Raw genomic sequence first — 21,814 nt, 5'->3', positions numbered from 1 at the left:
AGCTGAGAGCCCTGGAGAACGCATCTTTACTTGAGGCCAGGGAGATGCTATTTCTTGTTTCTGAAAAGACTGCCCTGCCAGGGTGCCTTCTCCCCACTTCTTTTTCCAGCATGCTTTCTTCCACAGAGCTGTGCTTTCTCCCCCAACTTCTCTGGAACCTCCAGGGCTCTGCCTGGGCCCCCCACGGGGACTTCAGGCACTTAGTATCTCCCACTCACAAGAGTATGACTGGGGCGAAGGGAGAAGGGGCTCAGTCCCAGCTCTGTTACTTAGTGCCTGTGAATAATAATGGTCCTCACTTCCTAGGACTGTTGTAAGAATTAAATGATAATCCATGTAAAATGATTAGCATAAACCTTGGCTCAACAAATCCTTGCCATAAAAATAATAATGACTAGAATTATATCTACGGTCCTATTAGCATTGAATGACCTCAGACGGCTCACCTTGACCCCTAGGCCTGGCTGCTCTCTATGTAGGGGCTGAGCCAGATGCAGGCAGGAGGCATCTCAGCCCGACATGCCCCAGCCTGGCCCATGCCGCTGCTACAGAGACCCTGGGAGGAATGCTGAGAAGATGGGAAGCAGCAGCAGCAGGTGTCACAGACTGACCCCCCAAAAAAGGTTGCATCAGAGACAACAGACCGGGGACCTCTGCCTGGGGGCACTGGGAAGGCTCTACGGACAGTATGAGCAGCAGCTTCTTCCGGACCCAAGAGAAGCCAGGGAGTGCAGCAAACCTTTGGAGTAAATGGCGACAAGGCAGGTGGAACCACTCCCTCTTGGGCAAATTCCCAGGAGGCCTTCACCCTGCACCAGCCTGGGGAGGAAAACAGGCCAGTGGCCCTGTGAGTCAGAATGAGCGCAGGGAGCCAGGCTCCCGGTAACAGTCTGTCAAACTGGTGAAGACACAGAGAAGCCCTCAGTGCTCCTAGAATGCACCGGGGCCATTCTTCCTCCTCCTCAGGTTCTACACCCTCTTCTTCCTCCTCTTCTCATTCCTTCTTCTGTGTTTCACTCTCTTTCTCCGCCCTTCTCTGTCTGTCTGTCTGTCTGTCTGTCTCCTGGCACCCTGAAGTCCCACCGTGCCTGTGTGAGTTTATTGATTCCTGGGAGCAGGGGGGAAGCGGGAGGCAGGGCTGGGGTACAGGCTCAGGGATGGAAATAGAAGGCTATAAATTATTTGTGACAGGAAAGCAATAGTGGCAGAGTGCTGAGCACAAGTCCTGTGTCACTATTAGATTCCTTTTAGCCTGATGACACTGTAAAAAAGGTTAAGTGTCTGCTGGAATCGTACACCTGGGGGGCCGGGGCAGCCTGGGAGCAGAACAAGCCACTGAGAGCAGGTATATCAATTCTCCAGGCCAATAATATTCCTTTCATTGATCGCCACGCAAAGTTCAAAAATCTCATTACAGCCAGGCAGACCGGGAACTTTTTACAAATCAATAGAATGATATAATGTATGTATACTTAGTACAAATGTATCTATTCATCTATCCATCCATCCACGGTCTGCCTCAGGGTTTCCAAGTTAACCTACCCATCATATTATGTTATGTTATGTATGATATTATATTGCATTATATTATATGGTAATAAATGGTGTGCAAAAACTCCCCCCGAGGAGGAGACAAGAAGAGGCCCTATTAGCACTGAAGTGACCTCAGACAGCTCACCTTGGAGGGCGTGGTCAGCATTTCTAGGAGCAGTACTTCCTCGGTGGAGGCTCCAGTAATAAAAACTACTGTGTTACCTATTTACCATGTGGTAGGCAATGTTCTCAGTGCTTCAGACAAATGGTTCACTTAATCCTCACAACAAACCATTTTACAGATAAGGCATATTATAACTTGCCCAAGGTCAACTGTTTAATAAATGGCAAATTTGAGGTTTGAATTCAGGTAGACTAACCCCAGGGTCCATACCCTTAACTGCCAGGCTATCCTGCCCCCAGGAGAGAGATACCCAAAAGCTCCAAATCTGAACCCCTGAATCCCAGTTCTCTTGTTCTGTCGTGTTCTGAGAAATGAAGGATAAGGGGCTCCCTGACCTTTAGTGTTCCCCTCTGTAAAATGGGAGTAATAACACCTGCTAGCACCAGCTGTTGACAATGCGACATACACAGGATCTTCAAGCACGTCCCCACGAGACCCTGCCCAGCTGCCCAGTGGAAAGGCGGGTGAGGCCCAGGTTTGGTCATATCACTGGTTTGCTCAGAGGGTCTGTGGAGTTGGATGTCAAGTGTCTTCATACATGTGTCATTTACACGCATGAATCAGTTTAAATTGTTCTGTGGCAGAGAGCCCACGTTAGAGTTTTTGCAGAAATATTGAGTCCCTGGTGTGGGGAAAATCTTTCCTGATTTGGTAAATGACAGGAACTCCAGGGTAGAGAATGTTGCAGACTAGCCAGCCCCACGGCCTGCTGGGCCAGGAGCAAGGTAGGAGGGGCCTCTGCCAGTGACTTCAAGCTGCCTGGGTATCACCAGAGACTGGATCATTCTGCAGGACAAAACAACATTTGCTTCAGCAGAGGATGTTTTGCCCAACAAATGCAGGTAATTGTTTCCACTGGGGCCTTTTGAGAGCTGCCAACATCAGGCCTGTGTCCCTGGCTCAGCCCTGAGGCAAGTCAGAGCACTGCAAACAGCTGGAGACTTTTCACGGCAGAGCTGCAAGTGAGGCATCATAGATCATCCAGGAAAATTTCACCTCTCCCCAAAATGGTTCCTCCGCCTCCCTGCTCCTGAGGACTCTAAGGACCTGGAATCCCCCTACTGTACATCCCAGGAACAGAAAAGCCGAAATTGACTGCCTCCTCCCCACAGAAGAAACGGCATCCACCCTGCTCATCTCACTGGCAGCCCGGAAGTGCTGCACATAGACGCTTCCCCACGGCCCCGGCTTTGCTGTTCGTGCAGAGTTTGGAGTCATTTGCCCGCACCCTCTCACATGCCCTGCAGGCTTCAGTTTGGACAGCTGACCATGTGTCAGGCAGGGTTCCATGCATGAGAATGGCCACTGATGCTGGGAAGCTATGGGCAGGACCTTCTACGCTGGCTGTAGCAGGATGTAGCTGAAATACACAGATGCCAAGGTCAGCAGGGTTCCCCTGCTCTCTTGTTCTGCTTCTCAGAAGTCATAACTGAGCTCCAAGAGACGAGAGTCCTACACTAAAAAGCTTACAGAAGGATTTCCTCAATCCACTGCCCCTGAACTGCCTACATTAGCATCCCCTGGGATGTGTGCTAAAATGCAAATCCTGGGGCTCCCTTCAGACCGCCCCATTAGAATTTCCGATGGTAGTCAGGCCCAGGAATCTGTATTTAAGCAAATTCTCCAAATTATTCTTAAACTCTCTAGTATTTGAGAAGACTACCCTCATTCAGGGGGCCAGTGAAGAACCCATCCTCATGGTCAACAGGGAAGCCTGGAGCGAGCTGGGAGAAAGTCTCCATGAGTGAAGAGTCCTGAGGCTCCTTACTCGTATCCCAGCAATGGAATCCCCCCTGACTGCTAATCCCTACTCCGACTGACACAGTAACTAAAATTCAAGAAGCTCTCAGTTCCTCTGTGGGAACTAAACTCTAGGTTATAGATAAAAATAATTTCAAGATAGTTTTTGGTACATTCCAGGGCAAGAGACTCCAAGTGGGTTCTTTAGACACCTGGCATATTTCCTGAATCAACACAGCCTTCTATGACTGGCACTGAGGGCGATAATCCTTCGACCACGTGTCCCCGGGAGCCCAGGCCAGATACAATTTACTGGGCTAGATGGGCCATGGGGCTGGCCCAAGGGGGCAATAGGGATGGTTTAGATGATGAATGGTAAGCATATGGATTGATTTAACTTCAAGATAGGCATAGGTTTAAAAATTAAGGGACAATGTGTTTAACTAACCATTTGGAAACCAGGCTGCAGTGCATGCCAAGCCCAGAGCCGTGACCGGACTAGCTCCTCTCGCCACTGGCCCTGCCCTCATCTGTGCGGGCTTCTGGGCTAGGGCTGGGGTTCACACTCCCGCCTGCGAGGCTCCAGAGGCTAGAAGGCTGCGTTATATGATGAAGGATGCTACTGCAGACTCATTCCTGGGACCAGCTCCTCCCTGCCCCTCCACTGGCACGCTCCCTCCCTTCAAGCAGAAGGAAGCCTAGGGGAAAAGCCTTTTAGCCGTGGCAGAAGTGGGGCCCGTCAGAGACTACTGGTCTACCCTGCCTCTAGCCCCGCCCCCTCTCACCTAGTTATTGCAGTATCCAAAAACAATTCATGGTTTCTCTCTGTGTCCGCCTGAAAGAATGTGATGTGGTTAAATCCTGTAATTGCTGCCTTTGAGCTACAGGATGAACTCAAAATTCCTCAGCCTGGCCTTCAAAATCTTTCCCAATCTGGCTCACAGTGGCTTTCTAATCCATTTCCCTGTTCCCCTCTTCCCCTCAGGGCCTAGTGTAGAGCAGGAACCTCGTTTCCTTGCTTACTCAGTTCACATCGGATCCTCCCCCGGACCGGGAGCTCTGCAAAGGCAGACGTCATGCCTAGTTTCCTCACCACTGTACTTCTAGCGCTTAGCAACAGTGCCTGGAATAATGTAAATATTTAAAAACTATTTGTTGAATAACAAACGTGTTATTAATGATAATAATATAGTATTTAGGGATATAGTGAGCTAATATATGTTCATGATGTACCAGGCAGTGTGCTAAGCACTTTACATAGATTATTTCATTTATTTCTCATAACTTCTTATGCAGATTATTAAACATAAGTTGTAGAAGTTGAGGTTCAGAGAGGTTAAGCAACTTGCCCAAGGTCACACAGCCACTAAGTAACAAAGCTAGGATTTAAACCTGGGAGCCTGACGCCAGACCCCATGCTGCTAACCACTGGGTAGAATAAGTCAATTGCATCAAGAACAGATGGCAGAATCCATGAGAGGCTGCGGCTGAATAGAAGAGCTGCATATAATAATAGGAAAAATGATAACTATCATTTATTTCTTATTCACTATGTGACAGGCATTGTAACAAATGCATTTTCTCATTCAAATCCTAACTACGACTTTATCATATAGACACGCCGTCTATCACACCAAGGAGACGGCAGAGAGGCTAAGCACCTTGCCCAAGGCCATGAGCCAGACTTTGGGTCCAGGCCTGTGGCTCCAATACCTGTAGGCTGAACCATATTATCTCTTCTGGGAAGTTCTATGTTAGTAGTTCTTTGTGCTGATTCCCTAATTGGGAATGGGCAAGTTTTCCTTTCAGTCTCTTCACATCCCTGACGTGGACAGCTGAACATTCGCACATGTAGACGGTGAACTGAGATCGCACGTGGCTGTGATTCTAAAGATGCTGACCCTCTGCCCTGCACGTGTCATGGTTGTGTTTGGTCAGCATCACGTCTGTGTTACCAAAGAACCGCAGTTTTAGGTGACGTGGGTTGGTGGCCGTGTGTTTTGCACGCACTGGTAGATTTAGGGTGTGGAGTTTCCAGTTCTCTACATCTGTCTGCCCGGTTTTCTAATCATGGACGCGATTATGTGGAGACACTGCATACAGATGTGCCTCTCAGTTCCCACGTTTCTAGAAACTATTTCTATGATGAGTGTGTCTTTATATTCATGTCTGCTCTAATACATTGATCCAAGATTTAAAATACTGGACCTACTTATCAAAACCTACTTCATGAATTTCTGCTCAGTTGTGCCTGTTCCTGTCAAATATGTAAGTCACGCTCATACCTGACCCCACAGCCATTACCGCTCCCTTCCCGGGGTGTTGGCGATGATCACATCACAATCGTGTTTTTATATTAGTCTGTGCACCAGTATTGATGTGCATAAATGTGCATTTGTATACCTGTGTATCTTTCTGTCTATGGCCCGGATGGTGTGGGGGGCAGAGTGATGTGGAAATGAGAGAATTATTAAATGCCAAGTAGATGTGCAATAAATTCCATTGATTTTATAAACTCCAACTTGTCTTCAGTCTCCTTCCATTCTTTATCCTGGGGGCATTGCAACAAAAACCTATTTTAAATACCTTTACTTCCCTCTCCCCCTCCCCCAAAAAGTGTCAATATTTTATTTGGATTTTTAACTTCGCTCCATAACAGTTGTTTGACCTCCTGACTCGTGCGAGTCACATAAATTCTGGGACTTTATTCAGGAGCCATGTTCCTGCTATTGAATAAGCAATTTGGGAGGGTGAATTAATGACTTGTGCTGTTGCTGGAAAGTCCCTGAAGAAATATTAAAATTGCTTGCAGACTGAATCGATACTCAGTGAACACCCAGCAAGAGGGCTACGGTTCTGGAATGACCACGGAAGGCAGGGCTTGGTGGAAGAAGGGGAATTCCTGCACCCAGCTTGGCCAGCCCCCTCCTCGCCCACCCCCACCTTTCCCTCCATCCCTGGAGCTCTGTCATTTTCCGTAACAGCAAAGTCTGATTAAACCCCAACCAAGATAGAGCTGATTTGTTCTTTCTCGCAAAGCAGGCTCAGGGGACAGTTTACTCTCTCACTAGCAACGAGAGCCTGGAGGCCATGATGGAGGTGATGGTCTGGACATATCCGCCTGCTGGAGAAACAGGAGGGCACTTTTTTCTGGCAGGCTGCGCTGTGCTTGGAGCTCAGGAGAGCGCAGGCTTTGGGGAGGCGGGGACTGCAAACCACTGTGTGCTGGGTGTGCAGAAGGGCTGGGTGTTGTGTTGCTGGCTCCGTCTCTCTGTGTGTCTGACCAGGGCTGACTGTCACGCGGATGGCCATATGCCATCAGCCTTTGTGTATGGGTGTGTCCGTGGAATGGGGAGTTGAATTGTGCTGTGTTACGGTGTAGTGCATTGTGACTCATTCCCCTGGCAGCCGGCTTAAGGTTTGTTACTCGGTGTTTTGTGGTATTGTATGGAGGAGACTGTACTTTGCGTAACACTGAGTTAGAAGAATTTAAGTATTGTTTGGTGGCAATGTCCATGTTTCTGCTTTGAATTATTGTGTTCGTTGATTGTATCAGCATCTCTTTTATTTTTGTAATGCATGTCTCTCAAAGACTAGGTTAATGGATGTCTCTTTGGTGATGTGGGCTGAGTAATGATGTTGGAGCTGGGGAGTGGTGTATAATTTGGTAATTGCTTTCTTGGTGTGTTTGTGGGTGAGAGAGCCCATCCTTTCATTTTTAAAAGCTTTTCTGGCTTAGTTATTCATACTGCTCCTTTCCAGAAGAAAGATTCTAGAAATGCAGAACAAATCTCTTCTCGACCAAATGCACAGTTCTATTCTTCTTGGAAGCAAACTTTTTCTGCTTAACAGAACAGTTCTGATCTTATCCCACCGACATAGGTCCTGGTGCCACCTTCCCTACATCTGCCTAATTTGGGAGTTAAGCCCACGGGCCAAACCCTATGTCCGTAGAGAGTCTAGATCTCTGATAGGGTTAGGGGAGGCTGGATGGGAGAGAACTCCCCAATTTCAATGGGAATAATGACAAATTCTGGCTCCAAGGATCCCCAGTTTGCTCCACTCTATAGCTCTGGCCATCAGCATCTTCTTCTTCCCCAGTATCCCCAGATGATGTGGCTTAGTACTCACACCATGGGAGAGAACAGGAAAAAAGTACTAGGCATGACTTTCTACTAAGGTGCAGGGTCTCTGTTCTGAGCTTGTGAGTAAATGTATTGATACATGGTGGGGTATAAGACTGCAAAATGTACAGAGCTCTCCAAAAGATTACACATGCCTGCACTTCCTTTGATCAAAAGTCGATATGAAGTGTGGACTGGTGGATACGCACATGGGTTTCAGGGCCAGTACTACATGGATTCAAATCCTTGTTCTGCTACTTAGCCTGTGACCAGAGAAAGTTATTGAGCTTCTCTGTACTCCTCATCTACAAACAATCCTACAAAGGACCTATGGGGTCGTTTATGAAGCTTAAAGCAATTAATAAATGCAACATGCATATAACCATTCCTACTGCAGTGACCAGTTGTTAGCCATTATCATCAGCATCATCATCATTATCATCATTATTATTAGGACTTACCAAGTGAAACATCCATAAGATTGGCCTATCCGTGTGTATAAGCATGTACACATGTGTGCTAATGTGCATAAAACCTAACATAAATCAAGGTGTTTGTGTGATTTAAGCAGAGAAGTGCAAAAACTACAGTCAGCTGGGGCAGTGAGGTAGGGGCAGAGGATAGTTCTCTTCTTGACCTTCTGATTCATTGGATAGCGGCAGGGGCTGGGAGCTGACAGAGTTCACCGCCTCCGTAAGAGGGCTGCATCCAGCCCTGTGGGAATGAACAGGCAGACAGGAAGATGGTGGCCCATATACACTTAACACTTATTTTAAAAATTTAAGGATGATTGAGCTCTCAGAATTCAAATTTAGCTCACTTAAAATATTTATTTTCTAATTAAAAAAATCAAGACCTTTACCAGCTAATAGATGTAAATGAGGAATAGTGGAATCTAGGTGTTAAATCTGGGGACTAAGGAAGAGGTAGGAAAGGAATCCGATATGTAAGTGAATGTCAATGGCATTTGGATGTGGCTCTGATGGAAGTCCATTGAGCTGAACTTGGTCACTTAACTAGGCCAAAGAGGCTGAAAGAATTTGGGGTTTGCTTTTAGCCTCATTCCATGGGATTCCCCATAAAGATGGGGAGTCAGAACACATTATCATGAGTTTGGGAAGCTTTGGTTTTCATCTTTGCTGTCCAGTTACTTTGCAGCTGTCCAGTTACTTTGACCCATTGCACTGAGTGCAGTGAGCCCAAAGTAAATTTTTTTCTTAAGATTTTTTTATTCATAAGTAATGGAAATAGCTACGATAATTATCAACTTCCCATGCTTCCCTGGAATGTATAGCTATGCAGTACAATTTGGTGGACAGATTTGGTTTGAATTTGTCCAATATTTGCTCACTTCTTCCTGCCCCCTTTCTGCATCCTTTATCTTATCTCTAGTCTCCCTCCTCTCTTCCCCTCCTCTCCCTGTTTCCCTCCCTTTCTCTTCCCTCTATGACATTTAAGAATCAGGGGAACCCTTTAAACCCATCAAATAAGGAATTTTTTCCCATTACCGTTTCATTTTATCTTTAAAAAACTCTACAAAATGCAAAGCACCACAACACATGAAAATGCCATGGAGCCCAGAAAATGCCAACCTTCAACTCCTCAAGCAGTAGTAAGCTCATCACAGAGAAGAAATGTGCAGTCATACGAAGTTCAAGTACACACACACACACACACACACACGTCCACAGAAGCAGGCAGACCTCTCAAAATGGGCAAAGGGGAAAATTAGATAACTAATTCTGTTCAGTGGTCAGATAACTGAGTTGTAGAGTTGTTGGTTTTTCCCCCTGGATGTACACAGAGCAGGCCCCCTTTCTAAATTCAGCTGGACCACAGTTCTCACTGTCATTCATGCTATACAATTCTGTTCACAGAATATCCTTTTGGCTCCTCAAGCATTTTTATATAAAAGATTTCAGTGTTTATGCACACTAAGGCCAGAACTCATTCACATTGACATAGACACATAACAAGAAATATACACTTGATGAATACTACTGCCACGATAATAACTAACATTTATCGAGCACTTGATATCTGCCGGGTGCAATTCTAAGCAGGTTTATGTGGACTACTCATCTCACTTTCATGAGAACCTATGAGAGAGCTGTACCATTAGCCCCATGTTAGGTAAGCAGGAAACTAAGGTCCAGAAAGCACATGAGACTTACCTCTAACTACACAGCCAGTGAGTAGGGGAGCTAGATTCAAACTCTGGCTCTCTCTCCCCAGAGCCTGCTTTCTTACATTTTCTACGCCACATGGGTTTATGTGAGTTGCCTCACACACAGCAGGTGCTTAGCAAGGCTTTTCTGAATGGATGAGTGCAAGAATAAATGAATGAAGCACCATATCTACTAAGACTTCTGATACTCTCCTTCCATCTGGCAAAGTGGATTCCCTTATGGAAGCCAGTCCTCACAGACAGCTTAAGCTTATTTGGACAAAGTGGTTTGCCCTCCCAACCAACTTTCAGGTGAAAGTGCCCATCAGCCGTGCCTGTTCAAATACTAAACGCTGTAAGCGCCAGCTCTCCGCTTGACTCTCAGGCCAAGCCCAGTGTCCCTTCAAGTCAGAGACGAGAACAGGTGTTTCCCAGTAAACAAAACACCAATGAAATGAAAATGGGTATTAATTCTGTGCCTGGATAAAAACGACGAAATTCAACCAATTACTTCGACATCTCCAAATCACCAGATACTTGACATCATATCAACAACTCTTATTAAATAACTGACTAAAGGCTTTGGTTTTCACCCAGATGTTTAGGAATTGCTACAGTTATTAGCCTGTTCATCAGCAGGTGCTCATGGATTTCTAGGAGGCATAAGCAAACATCAAAGAGAAAAAAAACAGAATAAAACAGGCTAAAGAGAACAGGGTAGCAGCTATCGGACAAAACTAGTCAAGCAGACTCCATTCTGGGGATGGGTTGCTGCCTTGGAGATCTATTAGAACATGGGTCCAGCTCACAAGAGACTCATGTGCTTAAAGAGCTTTAAAAATCTTATAAGGCTATATCCTCGACTGTCTACAGAACTAGACCCAGTAAGGTCCCTGCATGATGGAGCTGACAGGTCAATCCCAGCATCGGGTACAGACAGCCGATGCTGCAGCCAATCCCCCCTCTTCATACTGGCGTGGCCTCGCCTGCTCTCTGGATGCCTACATGCCTGTGTGCTTGGTCTCTCTACGTATCAACAGTCCAAGCTGAAGATTTTGCAAAGCCTCGCGTAAATCTGGTTTGTGACTTTCTACATGCACCTCTATTTGTGATTTAGTGCTCTGCCTTTTATCATCTCTCCTACTTCCATTTTCCTTCCCTCTCTACTTTTTAATGCTGTTTACAGCTTCCTTGTCCACAGAGCAGCACAGCGATCTTTCAGTGTCTCTATTGATATACCCAAATGGCTTTTCTTACCCAGGTTTTCTCTCCACTTGACTTAATTGAGGCTTTGGTAAATAGGAAATTCAGATCATTCCATTCAGTAGTATTTAGGGTTATCACTTTTGTCAAAGGGATCATGGCACTAAAGGACTCCTTGCAAGGGACATTTGTTTATTCTCATGAGAACCTGGCCTTCCCTACGTGAGAGAGGGCTGTGCGCATGTGGGTGTGCATGCACAGTGTCCTCAGTTTGACCCCTGTGCTGCATTGCCCTAGGTCAATGTCACTGGGCACTGGCACGAAGAGCCCAGTGAAACCATCATATGAACAGAAGCTGACTCTCAAACTACTGGAGATAAATCCAGGCCCTGGGCCCTCCCTGCTGACGACCACTCAGTTCTTTTAGGACCAGGACCATATATGCGTGGCCCTGCTGCTTCCTCCAATATCTCTTCCTTGCACCCTCCATCCCACAGCTGCAGAGGAAACTGTGGTGACCTTATTCCCAAACAAGTTTGTGGGGGGCTCTTCTCCTAGAAGTGAGAGTTGAACAGTAGGAGACCAGGATAATGCCTCATATTTCTGGGTCATTTATTGCCTTTCTTTCTTTCTTCAATCCTTTCCACACCTTTTCCCCATTTCTAACCCTATTTGACCTTGAACTCTGGCCTCTCCCTTCTCACCAGAATGTGTCCCAAGGGGGATAGCACCTCCAAAGAAGCAGTCACCTGGCCTGACAAGCCTGGAGACCAGCAGCCAGAGGGGCCAGCCCATCACTCCACTCCTGGAAATAAATCCCATTGTATTTGCATTTTAATTTTCCACATAAACAAAGGCCCAGAGTACTCGCTTGGGCAGCATCACTGGATGAATTTAATTAGAAATGAAAAGTTTATAGGGCCCTCTTTAATGCGATTAATGCTCAGTTAACATTTATCACATTCGTATGCTGGAATCGCCTTTTCTGAGCAGCCACTGGCCATGAAATGAATTTTTCTCAACTTTTTTTTTGCACCCACCCTGGGAGGTCATCTCCTGAGAAGTCTATACTGCCCTTTGGGCTGTTTCCTGAGGCCAGGAATTAGCTGGACCTCAGAGCCAAGTTCAGGGGAAGTGAGAACAGGGGAAGAGGCACCCCATGTGCAGGGGTGGGAGGGCAGGGGGTTTAAGAGTGAGGTGAACACTCTTTCTAGGAGGAGCTGGACCTGAACCAATGCAGTACTTTTGGCAAACAGCTGAGTGCTCTGCCCAGCAGACTGGCTTAAAGCCTTTAGAGTCTCTTCCCTAATAATAATAACGATAATAATAAGAGACCTTATTCCTAATACACACACCCCAGTGTATTCCTGTGGCCACAAATCAAGTTCCTGCTAGGGCTGGTCAGTGTCAGTCTCGTCCGGCTCTCAGTTCTCTCCTCCTGTCCTCAGCTCTCTCTTCTACCGGTTTTCCTTGTCTCATCCGGGGCTACAGGAGACTGTCCCTTCCAGGCCCTTGGCAGCTGGGGAAGGAATCCAAGTCTCGACCCTGGGGAATGCCCCCTTTCCTCTGGTTCTCTCAGAGGCCAGACAGCTGCAGTCAATGGGAAAGCCGCCTGCCCTGCTGTCAGCTCCTTAGGGAGGCGGAGCGTAGTGGGGGAACGTGAAACTTCCACTGGTCCCCAGAGGAACCTCGTTGGCCTGCCTTATCTTATCAAATTCTCTTCAGTCTTCAATTAGAGTCTACTGAGATTGGCCTCTTAACCCAAACCAGCTAACCCGAGTGATGATGGCGAAGATGGAGAGGAAGGAAAAGGTAGAGGATGGGGGAGGGGAAGGAGGTATCCTCTCTGCAGATGATAAAAGGAGATGAATAGCTTGGTCTTTGTCTCCACCTCCATGCACACTCCCTCTGAGGACCTCAGCAGACAGCAACAAGCAGTGGCTACCTGCTTTCCCAGCAGCATGTTACACCCACCCAGCACCCTGGCATCACACCCAGCTCTGCACCCTCACCTCCAGCAGACCAAATGCATGTGTACATACAGACTAAATGTGTCTGGACCCTCTGCGCACCTGACAGGACCCCCACTCGTGTACCCTGCTGGACAATTACCATCTATGCAACCCCACACTCTCCCAACACAATTTCCTAACACCCCAAGCAGACAGGCCGTCCAAGTGATGGCAGAGACTTTTGTTCTGGGACCAAACAATCCCTTCAACTGGAAACCCTCTGAACAGTGAACCACCAGCTCTCTGTTCGACAGAACTGACTCCTTTCAGAGCTTCCTGGACTGCCAGGGCCATTTAAATGGCTTCCCAGGGCACTAATGCCATGTTCAGCGAGATGCCCCAAGCCCACACACTCTTCCCAGAACAGAGCCACACAGATGACCCCAACACATAGTCACCAACTTTTCTTGGTACCATACACAAGGCAGGCACCATCTTGTTCTCTCAAATTAGGACAAAAGGTCACTGGATAAGGTGCAGAATAAGGACATCCTCCCTGACCAACTCTGTGACCTGTGATGCTGGACACTGCCCACGAGGCTCCTGATCTCCTTCACTTTCTTTCACCAGCCCAGCAAAGACCCTGGGGCCATCAGGGCTAGGGAAGCCTGCCCCCGGCTTAAGCTCTCTAGGGCCGCCGTTGATCTCCCTTCCCACTTTCCTCCCGAGTCCTTCCTTCCTCTGATTTCTTGACCTTACGGTACTACAAGGTAGGTACAGTTTCCTTTCCAGCCTGTGGCCTTGTGTCAGAGCCTTTCTCCTCTTGCCAGGAGCTGCCAAGAGCTGCCAGGAGCTGCCAGAAGCTGCCAGGAGCTGCTGGTCATGTCCTCTGGCTTCCTCTGTTCCTGGATGGCTGCAGAGGGAGCTCACTGCAGAGATGCTTGGGCAGAGCTGAAGGCAGGCAGAGGAGGAAGTCCAGAGCAAAGTGGCCAGAGGCTCTCGAGTGGAAGGGGCTCTAATCTGGAACACCCAGGAGGTGAGGACCTCCCTCTCTCTTGGCCTCTTTCTCACCTGCCCTCCTGCCAGGGACCAGGCTGGAGCAGCCACACTGCAGCAGCCCCACAGGCCCTTCCTGCCTGCCTTGCGGGGCACTGTCTGATGCAGGTGGTGGCCCTGAGCTCCAGGTCCTGTGACCTTGCCCTCCCATACCACTTCCTTTGATCTGCCACCTTTCTCCTCCCTGGCTGGCCTCCTCTTTTCTTCTTTACCATCTCTGAGCCTCCTCAGTGCTCCTCAACCTGGTCTGCCAGCTGCTGAGAGCCCTGGTGCCCTCCAACCTCCTCTAAAACTTTGCTTGGCCACCAAAGGCCCTTGGCTCAGATGCACAGGTCCTACCCCACTTTTTAAGCTCCTGCCGCTCCCTGCTCTGCCCTCTCACCACACACTCCATTCCCGAACACCCCTGTCCAGGCTGAGTGAGGTCCCAGACCTCTCCCTTTCCCCGCTCAGCTTCATCACCTCCTTCTCACTCTCCCAGTCCTCAGTCTTACTTTTGTCTTTCCCTTTCCATCCGCACCTTGTCCTCTCCTCCCCAGCTGCAGAGAGCCACTCCCTCCCTCAAAGGCTTCTGGACTAAGGAGCTCAGGAAATGTCACATTGCCCTGCACTTGCACTGAGGTTATTGCTCAGGTCTGAAGCAGAGAGATAAGTTATGTCCAGTCACGCAGACTGGGGACTGCAGACTGCTGGCCCATGAACTGGATCAGGCCTGAAGATGCGTTTTATTTGGCCAGCACGGAGTTTCCGAAAACCAAATCTTGCTGCCTCTATGCTGAGCCTGCGCAGTCCAGCTTCTGTTTGTCCAGCCCTCACCATCCCTGTCTCATCTCCTATGGCCGCTCCCACTGACCCTCCCTGCTGTGGCCCCTGGGAGGCATTTGTGCTGGTGACCCGTACAGCCACACGGCATCTCCGTCACTGTCCCTCAACTAACACGTTTTTTGTCAATCTAAGCTTTTGGGCACTGCTTTTCTCCCCTCACATCTGTAAAATAAGCCTGACCTCTCTAGAATGCCAAGGACTCTCCGTTTCTCTGTCACATACACATGAAAAATACAAAATATCTTCTTATCATGTTAGCTCTTAAAAAACAAAAGAAAGAGTCCAGTTATCTTTGTGGTTTTTGAGGATGAGCTATAAGAGGAACCTGGCTCTATGGTCTCTCCTGTCTCCTTCCTCCTTTCCTTGAGAATGCCCAGTTTCTACACAGGGACTTGCTCCTTCTCCTCCAGGGCCGGGTCATTCTTCTCTTGTTTCCCACACCCGCAGCAGCTCCCCTATGCCTAGCCCTCCCCAGGAGCCCCAGGCAACTGCATATGCCATCACGACCCCCTGGTATCCAAGCCTTCTCCAGTCCCAGCTATGCATTTCTTGCATATAGTTTCTTCCTTATTTCCCTGGCACCTGGGTTATTGGGGGAGGGTTTTGGAGGATGGAACTGGGACCTGGCCCTGGGGAGAGCTCTGCCAATGACTATTTCCCAGTGCTGCTGCCACACCTGCTGCTGGGGCATCTGCAGCCCTTGGTGGGTCACTGCACTACAGCCCTGTAGGGAGGAGACCCACCAAGAAGAACATCTTTTTGACTGTTTTTACAGTTGGTCCCTGACTTGTCCTGCCAACTGGGTCAATGCTAAGTGTCAAAGTGAAGCCGATCAGCTAATCACACAACTCTCCATCACAAGGGTTACATCACTGTAGCAAAGCTCGTCTGATGGGGGGCTAACTGGACTATGAAGTGTTACAACACCAAAAAAAGAAGAAGAAGGAGGAGGAGGAGGAGGAGGGGGAGGGGGAGGGAGAACGAAGGAAAAGGAGGAGGAGGAGGACAAGGTAGAGGGAGAGGAGAAGGAAAAGAGGAGGAGGAGAGGAAGAAGAGGAAGAGGAAGAGGAAGAAGAAGAAGAAGAGGAAGAAGAAGAAGAAGAAGAAGAAGAAGAAGAAGAAGAAGAAGAAGAAGAAGAGACAGCCAGAAAGAAAGAAGAAAATTGGCCTCAGTTTGCCCAAGTTCTGAAATAAAGAATCTTCAGCCCAGCCCCCTAATTGCCCAATGATCCAATAGTCACTGGTTGACCTGATGGGCCCAAGGACAAGGTGTCCATCCTTTGTCTGTGACAGTGGGTCACATCCTATGGGCATTCTTCCCTTTTCTCCTCTTGGCCTCAGAACGCTTTCACCAAAAAGCAAATATAGGTTGGTGCTCACTTACACACACAACTTAAAATCCAGAAAGCTGGGAGCAGGCAGTGGATCCCCTGGCTTAAGATGTTAAACCAGTCCTGCTGAGAAGACTGGGAAGCAGGACATCTGTCCCAAGTGAGCTCATAAGAAACCGGCTCATCAGAGTACAAGCTCTCGGTCCCGGTGGGTGGATGGGGTTGATTCATCTCCTGCACCAGTGACTACCATCACTACTCTTTCCCTGAAAGCTGTGTCTAGTCCACAAGCACATACCACCACACAAGCAACCACATGATCCCATGTGTGCCAAAACGAGCCCATTTCCCAACTGTTCCTTCTCACCCCAACTTCCAGTGATGCCTTTCATCTCCTGCATCTAGTTTGCACAATAATCCTCCCCTTGTGCCAATATGCTCACGGAGCCAATGCTCTCCCCTGCCACACCCCACTTCCCCCACAATACTCCCTTCTCCAGGCGCCCTGTCTCCCTGCTGTAGGGGCTACTCTTGCCGGGCCCCATCTCCACTTGGCTAATTCCCCCTGTGGCCCCTGTATTGAATTGTTGTGTTGTCCATTTCCCTGTGACAGGGCTCTGGTTACAGAGTTATTGATTGGTTTTCATGCAGACAGATGGGCCCTTCCCCAGCTTCCATCGAAATCCCTGCCTGTACAGGCTGATTGTTGCCTCTCAGAGTGTAGGATTGCACTGGAGACCACCCTCCGTGCAACCTCCACGGCCCAGGTTGTGGACGGTAATAAATGGAGGCAGCCCAAGCGATAATAAAAGCAATTGAGTGGGTTACCTGTGCAGACACAAGATTTATGCCTCTTCATTTTGATGTGATTGTTTTATTGCGTTCTCAGAATAGTTGGGGCGCCATTTATTTGTTTATTTATTTAGGGGTTTCCCTTTCTTTTCCACTTTGCGTCACCATCCATAACCCACCTGGAGCGTTCATGAGGGACAACCCTTCCTGTCTGCCTCTTCCCAAGAGTTGCCAGCTGAGGAAAGAACTCAGGGCACCCAGCCATCACTCTCACCTGAAGGCCGTTTTGTGGCCTGAACGCCCACTCGGAGCCAGTCAATAGAGAGACAGACCGATATGACTTCTGGCCAAGAAGTCTAAAATCACTAAGAGAACTAAAACGGTTTTTCTGGAGGACAATGCCAGCTCATGTGAAGGAATAAGAGGACCCACAGTCATGGCTGTTTCACAGATTACTCAGCAACAGGAGACCCTCTCTGGGGAGGGACAGGTGAGCGAGGCTTCTCAGACAGAAACTGACAAGTGTGTTTGCTATCTACGACCCGCTCTGGTAGGCCACCGAAGGCAAGTTCTCTGTCCCTACTTTTCTCATCCCCCTGTTGGGAGAACTCTTCTTCTTAGCCCATCAACTTGCCTTGGCTGTTTGCCATGAGGCCAATGGCCTTGACCACCAAATGGCTGCAGAGGTATGAAGATGTGGCAGGAAAAGCTGTGCTTTGAGTTCAGCTTCGTGCCAAGCCAGGTCCAAGAGTCAAACGTGCAATGCTGTAGAACCTGAGTTTCAGAGAGGGAGATAAAACCGTAGCCCTGAACATGTCCTCAGCGTTCCCTTGGCGAGGATGAGTGACTCCCAGCTTATATGGAAAGGTCTGTGAATGAACAGCTGGTAGACCCCAGTCCCCCCACGGCCAGAGCTCTGATGAAGACCTGTGAATGGCACAGGATGGAATTCTTTAACAGCTTTGGTGTTGTAGCCCTCTTGAAGGCAGTATTGCCCCTGCTAAGAGAATGAATGTGCTCGCTTAGAGCCAAAGAGCCTGAGGAGAGTGTGGGCAGCAGGTGTTCAGTGAGAAATGGACCCTGGAAGAGTCCACACCGGAGATCTAGAGGCAGGGAGTACCCTGGTCCCAAACTGTGCAGGGCGGACTAAGAAGTTAGGAAAGTGAGGGTCTTCCTATCAGCTCATTCCCAGAGGTTGCCCTCAGGGGATCTTCAGTAACCCCAGACTCTCCTTGCAGTTTGTGCCTGTTCTTTCAAAGGAGCTGTACTGTTTCTGCAAACCAGGAGGCCTTGGCATGTAATCAGGAAAATCCTTCCTACTTAGTCAATTCTGATGTACCTAGGTGACTTTTCCCCTTTCAGCAGCATGGATCTCCCTCCATCCTATCCCCTCTCCAGGTCATTTCCCACACCGGGTTTCAATCTCAAGTCACCTGTTTATAAGCACCCGCCCTCCCCAGCAGCAGTGTACAACCTCAAGAACCGGCAACTCCATACCCAGTGGTCAGTCACCCAATATCGAGAATGACTCAGATACTAAACAATGATCCACATGCTAAGCGATCCGGTCAACTCTCTGGATTTTTGACAGTGGTCCCTGGGGGTGGGGCTGGGGCTGGGAGGCCTCCCCGACCTACTCCACTGGCTCAGAGAAGTATTTTTATGAGAGTTGCCAGTGGAGAATGTGGGTTGGCTGTCTAAAGCTTTATCACGACAGGATCAGAGAAAGCCAAAACCATTTTGAAAGCATGAAAAGCAATTTAGTTTATAACCATAACAGCATATTTCAAGTGCAGCGACAACATCTGTTTTGAGGAGAAGAATATGAAAAACCTGACGATTTGGCTCAGTTAGGGGAGCATGTGTGGACTGCCTTTCCTGCCAACCACCGGTACGTGCACACCTTTACTTATAATGGGTATAAAGCACCCAGTGCATGCGGGCACCCACCAACAGCAAATCTCTCAACTCAAGAACCGCCTGTTCCCCTAAGGCACCACACTTTCTGTCCAGGGGGAAATCTCCAGGCTCTTCCTGCAGAAAGTGAGAATTCACAAAGTTCCTGACATCACCAGCACCCGCAGAAACACCTGCCTTTCTCTGGCTTTATGGTGAAACAACACATTTCAGGTAACTCTTCCCCCTTCAGAGCAAAGCACCAACAGGGATGAATGAAGCTAAGGGTGTGGGACCCAGATGCATCTCTCCAGCCTCGACTCAGCAGCATACCGGGGAAGCCCCCAGAATTCTTTCCAAAATATTGACCACCACGGAATTCTGCCCCAAAGCGAAGTGGAGAGTACCCACTGCTCCTTGTTGACAAAGCAAGCCCGGCGCCTAGCTGCCAACCCAGGGCCGTCTGCCCAAGCTGCCAGTGGCTTCCCCATTCCTCTCCTCCCACTCCCTCTTCATCTACAGCAACACCTTCCCACAGATGGTTATTTCTCCACACCCAAAGGAAGCCTCCATGCCCCTCAGGTGCTAGGCTCCACACGGAGCAGATTCTGCAGCTGCCAAGCTGAGGCCATCCTTTCTTGCACTCTCCTATCAACCTAGACTCACTTCTCTACTTTTTCCCAACTCTGGCGGATGCACCCCAAGGCCCCTAGAACATGGTCTTGGGGTCATCCTGTTCTCCATGGCTTTTCAGGATGAGAGCATCCCCAAACTTTTACCTAAGCCAGCTTCCTAAAACATCTCAGCCAGTGACATGGAGTATATTTTGGGGTGAGGGGAGTGGAGGGTGAGGCTAGAAAAGGTGCCAGACAAGGGGTGCCACCACCTACCTTGATCGCTCCAATTCTCTACCCATTGAGAGAAGCAAACCGCCTTAAACATACATGTCTTGGGTTCCTCCAAAGCAAATCCTATCACTGACAGCAGCACATCTCTCTAATACTCTCCGGAATGCCAGCACCACTGTCCCCAGGCAGCGCTGCCCTCCTCCCAAGACCTGGGTTTCAGCTCACACCAAGGACCAGCAGAGGCTACATCTCCAGATGGCTCAGAAAACAATGCTTTGTCCCCTTTCCTTCCCTGGCTGCCACTCCTGCCTCTGTCTCAAAGCATCCCCAGACTCCTCCTCTAGCTTTTAAATGCAAAAGACTCATTCCTCTCCCAAACCACCCAGCGTCTTTCTCCAGCTCCTTCAGAAGGTGTCTGAATGTCAGACTGCTATGCTTTTCAATACCTAGCTGAGCCAGGCCCAGGGAGCTGGAGGGTTTTCGGAGGGTGTGTAATTAGCTGATCAGTATTATGTTACCCTGTTCATAACTGAATAACCATTTTAATACAGATGGCACACACTGGGATAATTTCTGGGGTCGCCTTGCAGTACGTTACAGCACAAGTGTGGCAGAGGGAATCTTCTTTAGCCAAGGTACATTCTACCAGCTAATTCTACCTGCTGTTTTCAGGATGATTTGGGATAATTCCATATCATTTGCAAAATATTTCTTTAAAAAACCTTGACACGTGATGCCAGCTTCAGAAAAAGGGCACCATCTGAATTATTAGCTGTCCTGATAATGAGCCTATGAAGAGTGCAAAGAACAACAAGGGTATGAAACCCGTAACCCTCATCTCATTTGGGCATTTGCCTTAAAATAGGGGGCAGGGGCTGAAAGGCTGGCCAAGGCTATCTGGAACTTGTACAGGGTTTCTGTTAACATCAGGCTGTACAGTTCTGTGATGCTGAAGCCATCCTGGGTTGCTGCATCCACCTGCTGCGTATGTGTGCTATACCCACAACAGACAGACACACATTTGCACACTGGCTGGGTGTACATACATGGATGGAGTTTGCACATGTGTTCTTTCAGGGGACATGCTAGAGTGGCTTGGGGATCGGGAGACTGACTATCTTCTGCTATTCTATGTCAAGCTGACTCTAGCCTGCGTCATCCCCAGGTGCCTGAGCCTGTCAGCAACATACTCTTAGGCCTGGACACAGGCACTCCAGGTGGTTAGCAGCATCTCCTAAGGTTCAGCCTCAGAATCCTGAGTTCTCCCTCCCTGAGAGGCATCCCACTCCTTGTCCAGCTTCTCTAGACCCTGCCAATTGCTGGCTAGTGGTTGGCATTTGCTCCACAGGCCTGGATATTCCCGCTCGTAGGCCGGAAATTTGTGCGAAGCTGGCTAGCAAAGCCTGGGCTCCGGGGAGGCAAGCTTTGTGGGAGTTGGCAGGGAGGGCGGGGGAGCCAGGACAGGCTGCTGCCCCTGGGGAAGGGAGCATGCCTTTAGAAAGGGAAGTCTGTTTGGAGGCGATGAATAGACACTGGTCATTTTAAAGGCTTCGGCTGTGGGCTGTGATTGTCTCTAGATACCGAGGCTCGTAATCTTGGAGTCTTAATTACCACAAACACTTGGATTCATTTCCAGGACGCCGGCGGGAGAAGCCTGGCAGGGAATACCCAGGCCTAAGCTGGAGACAGCCCTGTCTGTCTATCTCTCTGCCTCCCAAGTCCCCTCTCCCTGCCCAAAGACTTTGAGGCTGGGAGTGGGGAGGAAGGGCAGAGGCTGGAGAAAGAACCAAGATCCCAAGATCATGTGCTGGGGTGCCCTGGTGGGCAGGAGCTGGGAGCTGGAGCCCTGCCCTGCAGCCCAGGGTAGCTTGCTCACCTGTTGATGGAAGAGACACTGGGCACTGTGTCATTGTCGCAGATGCCCTCAGCCAGGAGCCGGTCACGGATTTCCCAGGCGAACATGGTTGGGTTCTGTCGCTTGTATTCAGCAATCTTGTCCACCACTTTGGGTGTTGCCACTTTGGGCTTGGAGCCACCTATCACTCCGGGCTTGATGCTGCCAGTCTCGTAGTACCTGTGCCGGGAAGGCCGGCAGGATCAGCGAGAAGCAGCAGTGGCAGGGGCAGGGGTCGGGGTGGGGGCTGCAGGTTCCAGAGCCACTGA

General features: G+C 49.0%; 1 protein-coding gene across 7 annotated transcripts in view; it reads right to left on the bottom strand.

The window, feature by feature from the left end:
* Positions 1-21,814, bottom strand: part of PAX2 (paired box 2) — an 86,218-nt gene that overhangs the window by 49,224 nt on the left and 15,180 nt on the right. For all 7 annotated transcript variants that reach the window (XM_028512290.2, XM_028512296.2, XM_028512291.2 and 4 more), the window contains exon 4: positions 21,528-21,725. In XM_028512290.2, the coding sequence (XP_028368091.2) occupies positions 21,528-21,725 (198 nt within the window). The remainder of the gene's footprint in view (positions 1-21,527; positions 21,726-21,814) is intronic.

The sequence above is a fragment of the Phyllostomus discolor genome, chromosome 5 (genome assembly GCF_004126475.2).
Source record: "Phyllostomus discolor isolate MPI-MPIP mPhyDis1 chromosome 5, mPhyDis1.pri.v3, whole genome shotgun sequence".
NCBI lineage: Eukaryota > Metazoa > Chordata > Mammalia > Chiroptera > Phyllostomidae > Phyllostomus > Phyllostomus discolor.
Note: the sequence above shows the minus strand (reverse complement) of the source record. Positions and strands in the feature narration are given on the sequence as shown.